The 10,763-nt window shown below is 40.1% G+C and overlaps 2 protein-coding genes and 2 long non-coding RNA genes across 5 annotated transcripts in view; 2 read left to right on the plus strand and 2 right to left on the minus strand.

Moving 5' to 3' along the window:
* The window catches only part of LOC148731896 (uncharacterized), a 2,286-nt gene extending 571 nt beyond the window's left edge, over positions 1-1,715 (minus strand). Inside the window, exons 1-2 of the long non-coding RNA XR_016002130.1 lie at positions 1,294-1,715; positions 1-1,121 (exon numbers count right to left, since the gene is read on the minus strand). The exon at positions 1-1,121 is cut by the window's left edge and continues 571 nt beyond it. This is a non-coding gene — a long non-coding RNA (uncharacterized LOC148731896). The remainder of the gene's footprint in view (positions 1,122-1,293) is intronic.
* The window catches only part of LOC148731895 (uncharacterized), a 19,083-nt gene extending 9,725 nt beyond the window's left edge, over positions 1-9,358 (minus strand). The window contains exons 1-3 of one of the 2 annotated variants that reach the window (XR_016002132.1): positions 9,239-9,358; positions 8,496-8,662; positions 8,206-8,368 (exon numbers count right to left, since the gene is read on the minus strand). This is a non-coding gene — a long non-coding RNA (uncharacterized LOC148731895). Of the gene's footprint in view, positions 1-7,018; positions 8,369-8,495; positions 8,663-9,238 lie in introns of those variants that run through there. The other variant, XR_016002131.1, reaches the window with a different exon arrangement.
* LOC111341409 (uncharacterized) lies at positions 4,855-6,346 on the plus strand. The gene is made up of 2 exons (XM_022948376.2): positions 4,855-5,067; positions 5,733-6,346. Exons 1-2 carry the CDS (start codon positions 4,911-4,913, stop codon positions 6,188-6,190), a joined length of 615 nt encoding a protein of 204 aa, XP_022804111.1. The 5' UTR covers positions 4,855-4,910; the 3' UTR covers positions 6,191-6,346.
* A 288-nt stretch (positions 9,359-9,646) lies between the features above and the next one.
* LOC148731897 (uncharacterized) lies at positions 9,647-10,754 on the plus strand. The gene is made up of 2 exons (XM_088762227.1): positions 9,647-9,955; positions 10,570-10,754. The coding sequence occupies exons 1-2, from the start codon at positions 9,794-9,796 to the stop codon at positions 10,585-10,587; spliced, it is 180 nt and encodes a 59-aa protein (XP_088618353.1). The 5' UTR covers positions 9,647-9,793; the 3' UTR covers positions 10,588-10,754.
* The last annotated feature ends 9 nt before the right edge of the window (positions 10,755-10,763 follow it).

A 10,763-nucleotide genomic window follows, 5' to 3' on the forward strand; every position in this document is an offset into this window, starting at 1 on the left:
ACACAGCATCTCTAAAGTATAATTGGTCTCTGACAGGTAACCAATTTAATGATCTAAGTATAGGTGTGACGTGCTGATACTTATGCTTGTTAGCAACAATGCACAATACTGTGTGCTACAAGAAATTTTGGGAAGGTGGTATACTCAAAAGTGAAGTTTGTCTCATTCATCCCCTTATCCCAATTCTGCTTGTTTTTGCAGACTAGCAGCTAGATGGCCTGTGGTAACATGCACAGACCAAGCATGTCCCATCTCTACTTTTCACTTATCTTCTTTGAAAATTCCAAAAGTACCTAAAAAGTGGTTTTGTCCCCTGTGTCTAAAAACACCAGCAGCCAAAAATGAAAAATCAAACTGCAAACAGACCAGAGATATTTTGGATGAAGCTCTCAAATTAGATTTTATCTGCACATGCAAACAGAAGCCACTGTTCACATAAACTGCTGAAATGCCACAACCCATTTTGTCAAGGTAGAAAGTTTTTTCATTTGCCCTGCTTATGCTTCAAGCAGGTGCTGAACAATGCAATGACAACTTGGGAATGTATGGTGTGTAAATCTGGAGAAAAAACTGAACAAAGGTTGTTAATGACACTTTCAATACATCTGATGATAGTGTTGTGATAACTGGTGTTTCAAAATACTCTTCAGAAAAGACAGTATCACTTGCAAAGCTGAATGGTGGGTATTACCAACTGATTTCATCCCCCAATGGTTGGCTTGAGCGTGATATTATCCATGAAGTACATGTTTGTCTAAGAAACATTAATCCAGATGTGGAGGGCTTTCAGAGACCAACTTTGGGCCCTGTTAGAAACTTCAATCAGGTTATTGGGGAATTTATTCAGATTCTGCATACTGGTAATGCCCATTGGGTATGTGTAAGCTCAGAGGGGTGTGAAGATGGCACTGTCAACTTGTATGACAGTTTGTATCATAACATTATTCTAAATGAAGTACACGAGCAGGTACTCAATCTTGTTGGCCGTTCAAATTTTACTAGCATTCAAGTTGTCCCTGTGCAACAACAGACAAATAGCAGTGACTGTGGAGTATTTGCTGCCAGCTTTGCTACATGCCTTGCTTATTGTATACACCCTGAAACAATGCAATTTGATGTCCCTAAAATGAGAAACCATTTAAATCAGTCTTTAAAATCTGGTCTATTGGAAATGTTTCCTAAATTTTAGACTGCTTAAGGTACATCTACAATTAAAAAAATTTTGGAGAGAAAGAATACCCACTTTATTACAGTGAAAATAAATTAGTTACCCGATGCAATGGACCTACATACTTGAATGCTGAAGATGGAGGGTAGGGACCCAGTCTACGTTGAATCGATCCCACTCTTTCGCAGCTTCTTCTGAAACGAAGTGCCGGCTGCAGACCCTATCGCGTTCTTAAATATCATCAGTTAAGTCATCTCTGCTTATTGCACAGATCCACTTTCTTCTTCGTTCAGAAGTAAGTTCTTCGGTGTACTCTCCTTGGCTATACTGAACACGTGGGACACGAAGAAAACATTACTTTTCCGACGTTAGACCACTTCTTCCCTGTTTTGTTCCCACAGCGAATGATAAGGCAAAGGACCGTGATAACGAAACTATATATATTACACTATTGTCCTCTCAAAACCGTAAAATGGGCTCCAAATGTTTCCTGTCACAATACTCAAAGCTGATTATCATAGAACACCAACATGGCGGATGAAGTGGGTTACCATGACGATAAAGAAATTTGGTCACGTGAGTGAAAATGCTCTATAGCCAAGATACTGCAGCACAATTTGCTCAGGGATGAGACTTCTCACAACATCGGGAATCTTTATCTCGACTTTTGAAGAAAGCTTTAATGTTTTTTCGCCAAAGGTAGATCTTGTATTAGAACATAGCTAGCTGAGTCGCGAAATCAAATTCATTATACGTAAGCGTGCTCAAAATCCCGATAGTGCACGCTGATAGCGTCAGCAAATCCGACTTCGCCAGAAATTCTTTTTTTTCGCGCGAGCGCCCATTGTTAGCGTAGAGAAAAATAATATATTTCGCGACAATAATGGATACAAACAGAAACTCGGCCTACTAGTTCGCAAACGAAGACAATGTTTCGACCTTTTCCCTTGGGCTAGAGTTCTTAAACGAGGCAGAAAAGGAGAAAAACAAAGGAAAAGGACACTCGGCATCAGCGCCGTCACGATTCGCTTCAACTGATATTGTTGTCCGTTTTTCGCGTCGGATTTGATGCAAAATTCCACCGGCTATGTTCTAAAACAATTGGTTCATGCTTTCAGCCGTGCACTATCGAGTTATGGAGCACGTGGGAAGTTTGGAGAGCACTCAAGAAGCTAGAGTTGCCCTCGGCTATCGCCTCGGGCAACTCTTACGCTTCTTTCGTGCTCTCCAAACTTCCCGCGTGCTCCATAACTCGATAGTGCACGCTAAAGCATGAACCAATTGTTAATTATGTGAGTACTCGTGATAAATGGCAAGAAATGATTGAGCCTCTGAAGCGCAATATACATCTTCGCGCTTTTAACAGAAGGAACTTTGGAGCCCCGACCATGGGGCAATAGATGATGTCTAGCAATGGTAAAGCGGTACCTGGATAAGTTTGGCATCCATCTCTGCAAATCCTTGAAAGTCAGATTCCGCGTTAAATTGCACTTGAAAATCGATATCGCACTCATTGGTGCTCGGTTTTCGAGTGCAATTTGCGGAATGCGGAATTATCTCATCAAGTATTGAATTTTCTTATAAAAACTATGCAAAAAGTCAATTCACCTGAGCCAATTTGAATAAATATTCCCCTCTTTTCTTTTCCCTATTCCTCTGTCACACTTTGGTCGGGTTCTGTCACCGTTACCATGGTTTGATTCATCAGATGGAACTCTTCGCCTCGACCCAGCGCCTGGCGTCAACCCTAGACCAAGCTTTGCCTGCTCGGCTAAGAATTGGTCAACTCCGTCTTTTGGTTCGGAAAAATTGATAAAAGCACTGTGGCTATTGATCTGCTTTGAAAAGGTTAGAAGAGACATAATTAACATTACTGTTTTCTGAATCGTTTTTCAAAGCTACAGTGTCGAGCAGCCATGAGACATCCATAATTAGAGAACGACACGAAATGCAGTGGCAGAAATTACATGATCCTTTCTCTGCGATTCGTTTCATCATGAGTAAACTAAGTAAGAGAACAGGAAGGTTGAAAACTTATCAAGAGTAAAATGCAGTGACTGTAGCTTTATCCATCTCAACAATAATTCACCAATTAAAGATATATATTCAACAAGGATCGGGGTAAGATGATTGTTTACTCCTGTTTCGCAGGTATTAAACGCGACCTAAGTTCAATTTTTGCGGGGTTGACGACTTTGTACACCTCAATTTATCAGTAATCAGCGTTGTTCCGCATACGAGAAACATGTTTCTGACCAAGAAACATGTTTCTGACCTAGAGACATGCCGCCTACATTTAGTTCGCAGTTCGGTTAAAGACTCATTTTAAGCAAAGATCTTTTGTTTTAAGTAATTACAGCCTTCTTTACAACGAAATAAGAATAGAGAAACCTCAAATCAAAAACACCACGAGAAACGCTTTGCAAACGATCGTTATCACAAGGAGTCGACTATCCTGCCAAGTTATCTCGTTATTGTGAGAGCAATGCAACAATTTTAGGACTGCAACCGATCTCTTTTGTGTTACAGCAACATAGAGGTTGGGAGGTTTTTATATTAATTAAGGTTTACTTACAATGCGAGACAATGATTGAGTTTGCGTGTGTACATTTTCCGCTAATTGACGGCACCGTCGAATCGGCGCATTTTATTAAACTTTAAAATTTAATTATATCACACTGAATTATTTCCCCATAAAATCCTTCGGAGATCAAATAAGAGGTGCAATTCGCTTTCCACAATTCAGATTTTCAGCCAATTATTTTGTGTAGCACATTGTTAAGTAACGGGTTAATGTCGACCTATTTTTGATCTAGTTGAGAGGGTAAATTCAATTAGATTGTGTAAATAAATGGTCAAGAATTGCTCAAGTTGCTATCAGCTTATGATTGTTGTTGTTTTAAGAGATTTGGTACTCTTTATCGGTCTCGGTTTTTCAAATTCGTGACACAACGTTCCGCCTGATTTGTCTGAAATTTTGATTTTCAAAAGCGGCATTTTAGCAGAATTCCTTTGATTACGACTTTCTCGGAAATAAATCGATATTCAGCCAAACGAAGTATGCAGTGATTTATCTCTCATTGGGGCCCTTCTCAGAGTCGTTACCTCTTTCCCCCTACGGCTCCGGCTAAAATAACTCTGTGACTCTGAGTCGGGCCCAAAACATAGGTACGTCCAAGAACATAGACTTTATTGTTTCAAATAACGACAAGTAACATGTGAACTATAATTCGCAGAATTCATCCACTCGCAAATACATCAGCACGGTACCGTAAAATGCAACATTGCGTCAAACGAAAGACAGTTACCATTCATGTTCGTCAAAGACCGTCCGCCACGAGATGTTGGGTCTGAGATCTACTAGTCGCGAGTCGAGAAATGTTTCTAGGCTACGAACAGTAGAAAGATTTAGTGGTTCGCTTGCGATTCTTTAACAACTATAAATAATTTTGATCCCTGAAGCTCCATTTTCTTTTCGGTTTTTTACAGAGTAAGGGCATTAAATGCGTGTTTATTCTTTATTCCCTATATTTTCAGAAGGCAGGAATTGTCAGCTATCAATGCTCAAGACATATAATTTAATGTCGCCACGTATTTCAGAATTAACATTCGCTTCAAAACTTGTCTTGACGCGATCTGCATTTGTTTAATCAATAAAATTTAGGTTTATTAATTGACCCTTGCCCGAACGAGAGTTGTTATTCCATGACACTGTGACTGTGAAAGTTGAAAACAACTGAAGATGAAGTCCATTCTGCTGTGCCTGTACCTTTTTACTCTTGGCTCTCGGGGTGCGAACATTCCAACCGAACTGGACAGCAACGGAGCCGAAGACGCGAGCGCGAAATTGAACGACAAGTCCATTATCTCTAAGAGGGCAGTTGGAACTCACAATACAGGTCGGTCACCTCTGATGTAAGAACCCGTTTGAAAAAACAATTTATCGGCCGGAACATCTTGTGTTCTGGAGACATTTACTGGATATTTTTCTTTAACTTTTCAAAATGAATCTACTGAAATTTAACGCGAAATATTATGACCAAAGTTTATCTTTTTGGCGGAAATTTAAAAGCGCCTTTGATGGTCGGGATGAGACATTTACTATTGATGGAGTCAAACTCGTGATTTGTAATAAGCGGACAGGAAGCGTAAACTTTCTCGCTTTGTGGTCATTGTAGTTTCATAAGTTCTGTATTCTTTCAAAGTGGAACTACCGGAAATTTGACCCGAAACCTAAGATACGTCTATAGTTTACCTTCCTGGTGGAAATTTAACATAACCTTGGGTTTTTCATCGGAATATCTTCAGCAAAACAGTCAGGGACTACGTGCGATCTTTTTTCAAATGGAACGCCAGGAGTAAATTAATTGAAATTCGACAGGTGACACTAGGAAAAAGGGTTCTGAATATGCGAGAACGATGTGTAATTAAAAAGGTCATTTTCAAAAAGGTGAAATGGTTGAATTCAAGTTGCAATGATCAAAAAGAGCAGAAACAAGAGAATATTTTATCATTTAACAACTGTGACAAGTTATTGATATTTTTCGTGTTTTTTAATCCACAGACAGTTTGTACAAACTGAATTTGTCCCCGGTGTGTTTCAGCGCGAGGGGAAACCAGTTTGCGACTGTTACGATGCCATTCACTGGTAAGCTGGCAGCCATGAAATTGATTCATCGTTACGGCTACGTCACGTGCCACAGGCACAACCCTGTTGGCTGGTCACACTGGGGTTGTGGTCATTTGAAGGATTACGTCAACGTTGTCATAACAACATCACGCAACATCATCATTCTACCGCCAGACCAGTTCCTCAAATTTAACCACCAAGCCGGAAAGTGGTCTAAAGTTCCCGGATATGGCGCGGATTCCCATGAGCTGATTCTATCGTTCTTCACCAGTCCTCGTTCAGTCCGCCGGGGACAACAGCTCCGCGTGTGGTATGGTGAAGACCTGATGGGTTGGACCGAAGGAGATAATGGTGGAAGGGTCTGCTTTGATGTCTATGGCAGCTTCGTCTGAACAGTTCTCTTCACCACCATGCAACAACCGATTTTTTTTTTTTTTCACTAGCTTGCTATCATTGCTTATAAAGGCTTAATAACTAGTTTGATTGGGAAAATTTGACTTAACTGCGCAGATTGCCTCTAATAAACCGCGGACATTTGGAAATTGAAACAGTTGTCTGCTTCCGTCTCCATTCCTTCTTCGATCGTCTCATTCGTTCGTAAAACAAAAAACACAAACAAACAAACAAACAAACAAAAACACTCTCCCCGAACATGTGGTCTTTTAAATCAGTTCCTTCCCTCAAAGACAAAAATACCGTTTAGAAAGGGAAGGTTTTTTGACGCAAAAAGTCTCTGATCAAAAAATTAACTCCCTTCCCTAAGAAATACGTTTTTACTTTGCGTCGATCAATTCGAAGCTTCAACATCCGCCCGCGTAACTCCCTGGACATTTGAACTTTTGAATACTGGTTTGTTCTAATTCATGTGCCTCGGGGCCAAAATTGTGTTCAAACGCGACCCTGCCTAAGTTCCAGCCGGAGTTGATGGTTAATTTTTTCGGTAAAAGGCAAAATGAGGGACCGTGACTTTCTACTTATTAACCAGGCTTTAAACCCTAACCCTTGTACAACTTTTTTCATGGGCCGAACGCTCGCGAAATAAGCATTTTACTTTTAAGCACCTCCATATTAAAAGAGAAAACACTTGTATTCCACTTGAAAGACTTAATACTTTCGGTTCAAATTCCCCACTACAACCGGGCAAGTTTTAAATTACCACCCTCCTCCCCCCCGAGTACGGGCTCTGTAGGGACGACTAATCTTCTCTGTTCCTACTGAACTAATGACTGGCCCCTGGCTCCGACATAAGGCCTGTTCTTAGGAAAGTGATCAGTAATAATTCGGAAGTATGATATAGAATAGGTTTTGACGCGTTTGTGGGGGTTAATATCTTATGGGAGACAATACAAGAGTGGGTAGATGCAAAGTGAAAAAAATGAAACATAAAACGGAAGAATTTTTGTAAAGCCATACAAGTGAAATAAAAGCTCTTCTTAACCTTTTTTTTTTCCTTTTGTCGCATTTTTTATCATCCAATGCTAGAGGCGTTGCAACCGCGCGAAGAATGGAACGGGAACTCATGCGTGTACCGCGTGCACATCGACCATAAATTACGTTTACGTTTTGAAAATACGTTTGGCTTTTTGAGCAAGATACTGCGAGAGTTTGAACTGTGCGAGGGAAACTCAGCCAAACGAGAACTACCATCGCTACCTGAAGGGGGGACATATTGAAATGATTATAACACAAACGACTCGGTGATTACAGTATTGTGTAATTTCTAAGTGCATTGGAAGGCTTTTTATTTTGAGAATTGCGACTAAAAGGCTTACGCTTAAACAGTGACAATTAAATGGAATATGTACGATAAGTGTTAAAATCTTTCAATAGCCTGCTTCAGAATTGTACTCTATTTTTGTGCAACCTTTCACTTCAAACAAGAGGAATGATAAGTTATCCAGTGAGGATTTTTGGGGGATCACATGGCTTTTAAGTTTAACAGATTGATGGAGGGGGAATAGTCGTCGTCGACAGAATATAAAGGGGGACTATTGAAAATTGACTGCTAATGAGGGGGGAGGGGACGAGATTTTAAGATTGTGCTGAGTCTCATGGGGGGGATGAAGTAAAGTTTATCGATCGTAACACAGCCAAACTCCTCCAACTACCCACCCCCTCCCCACTGTAAGAAATTTTGACTGCTAATGAGGGGAGGGGGGCGAGATTTTAAGATTGCGCTGAGTCTCATGGGGGGATGAAGTAAATTTTATCGATCGTAACACAGCCAAATTCCTCCAACTACCCACCCCCTCCTCCCTGTAAGAAATTTTGACTGCTAATGAGGGGGGGGGGGCGAGATTTTAAGATTGTGCTGAGTCTCATGGGGGGATGAAGTTAATTTTATCGATTGTAGTACAGCCAAACTCCTCCAACTACCCAATCCCCCCCCACTGTAAGAAATTTTGACCTGTTTCCTCAAACGTCAAATAACCCAGCAACGTGGGTTTCGCGAAGCGTGTACTGCACCAAATAAGATCCTGATACTCGTGCGTCACACTGACGCTACTTGCTACTAGATTTCAAGTTCTTGTCTGCTACAACTGTAGCTGTTGTTTCTTCGGCTCTTTAATCTGAAGAAAGCAAGTAAACAGAAAACAACATTCGCACGCTGGTAACAAAAACATCTCAGCAATAATATTATGCAATGTTCAATTCTAGTCTTTCTGACGCCTCATACTGGCACTAAAATTAAATCACCTGACAGGGAAGTCTTGCCATAAGCGCAGCAGAATCTACTTTTTAGGAAAGATGAAGCGTTAAGCGTTGGTTTCTGTCCACTTCGATCACTTTGAACAAACTGTCGTGCAGCACACAAATTCCTGGCTTAGTAGAGTGCAAAATTTATGCGGACAACGTAACAAGAACTGGGGTGAAAGAAAAAAAATAGCCAATGAGAATAACAATGAATGTGCATTTGTGTTCGAAAAATGATCAATTTCCATGCCGTCTTCTGCAAAACAACAAGCGGAAATAATCGCATTTGCGTATAGCAATTTATATATTTAACTGTTTTGATTTTTAAAATCGCGTTTGCGTTTAAGAGATAACACAACTGCGATGTATTAAATCATACATTTTCGAATGCATCTTAGATGCGAATCGATAAATTGTATTTATTACCATACACTTTGTCCGGCATTGTGGAGCATTTTGACCTGTTAAAATGTATTTTAGCCCCCTCGCATGTTTGCGTTCTTTTTCGGACTGTTCCCAGTTTTTTTCTCAGTTTTTAGTTTCTCAGTGCCTCGAAAAGTGATTCAATGGTACTAATACAGTTTGTGTTCATGGGCATTAAGAAGTTTCGAGCCCTCCTCAGAGTCGTTCAACTCTCGCTGTAACAGCTCGGGCTAAATTACTCTGAGTCGAGCTGAAAACATACGTATGTCCGAGAACATGAACTGTATTGTATGAAATAACGCTACATGTCACTTGCAACTTACAAATCGTATAGTTCATCCGCTCTCAGTTATCAGCAAAGTACCGTGAAAAATGCAAATTTACGTGAAACTATCAAAAGTTTCCATTCATAGGTGTCGTTAACTCGGAGATTTATAAATCGCAAGTTGATAAATGTTTCAGTTTATTCATCAAAATTATTATTCAAAAGAAACTGAAACCCAAATAGGAAAAACTGAAAACCTCATCGGATACCAAATGTGAAAACCCAATAGTATTTTCGACGAAAACCGAAAACTGAATGCTAGAAAAATGGAAAAATCCGCAAACGTCAATGCGCACCAAAGCCAAAAAAATGATTCAGAAGTTTTTTTTGGCATAATAACCGAGAAGTTGGTCTAAATTAAAATAAGCGAAAACCGAAAATACCAATGCCCAATGCCTCCCCCGCTCGTATTTCTATATCAACATCCGCTTCGAGCTTGTCCTGATGCGATCTGCATTCGCATAATCACTGTAAGTAACGTTTATAAACCCATGCCCGACTGAGAGTTGTTATTCCATGACACTGTGACTGTGAAAGCTGAAGACTACTGAAGATGAAATCCATTCTACTGCGCCTGTACCTTTTTACTCTTGGCTCTCGGGGTGCGAACATTCCAACCGAATTGAATAGCAACGGAGCCCAAGATGCGAGTGCGAAATTGAACGACAATCACATTACTTCGGCTCTAAGAGGGAACTTGGGAATCGCAATGCAGGTTGGTCAGCTTTGAGGCGAGAACCCGTTTGAAAAACAACTATTGGCCGAAACATCTTGTGTTCCCAAAACACTTAAGGGATATTTTCTTTCATATAGTTCTCGATATAAATCTGGTCAAATTTGACGCGAAATTATAACTCGAGTTTATCTTTCTGGCGGAAAAGTCGTACTGGAGCCTTCGATACACGGAATGAAACTAATATTTAATGTTCGTGGAGTCAAACTCATGCTAAGTGAGTAGAAAGCATGAAGAATCTCGCATTATGATCGACTTCGTTTGACTCGAATTCAATCATAAGTACGTCTAGAGTTCACCTTCCTGGTGGAATTTTAAGATAGCCTTAAACTATTTTATTTCATTTTGACATTTTCATTAAAACAGTCAAGAAAAACCTGCGATCTATTTTCAAATGGAGCGCCATCAGTAAATAAATTGAAATTCGTCAGCTGACGCTAGGAAAAAGTATAGTTCTGAATTTATGAGAACGAAAAGTAACTAAAGATGTTATTTAGAAAGAGGTGAAAAGGTCAAAAAGAGCAGAGGCAAAAGAACATTTTATCGCCTAACAACTGTAATGGTTATTGATATTTTTCGTGTTTTTTAATCCACAGACAGTTTGTACAAACTGAATTTCTCTGAATTTCTCTTTCTTTTCTTTCTTTGCAACTGTTACGATGCCATTCGCTGGTAAGCTGGCTGCCATGAAATTGGTTCACCGTTGCGGCTACGTTACCTGCCACTAGTACAACGCTATTAACTGGTGTTACTGAGGTTGTGGTAATTTGACGGATTATGTTAATGTTGT

This window comes from Stylophora pistillata, chromosome 5 (genome assembly GCF_964205215.1).
Source record: "Stylophora pistillata chromosome 5, jaStyPist1.2, whole genome shotgun sequence".
Classification (NCBI taxonomy): Eukaryota; Metazoa; Cnidaria; class Anthozoa; order Scleractinia; family Pocilloporidae; genus Stylophora; species Stylophora pistillata.

Coding starts and splice junctions, on each gene's coding strand:
- LOC111341409 (XM_022948376.2), top strand. CDS start 4,911: ATGAAGTCCATTCTGCTGTGCCTGTACCTTTTTACTCTTGGCTCTCGG. Junction 5,068..5,732: donor AGTTGGAACTCACAATACAG/GTCGGTCACCTC, acceptor TTTAATCCACAG/ACAGTTTGTACAAACTGAAT.
- LOC148731897 (XM_088762227.1), top strand. CDS start 9,794: ATGAAATCCATTCTACTGCGCCTGTACCTTTTTACTCTTGGCTCTCGG.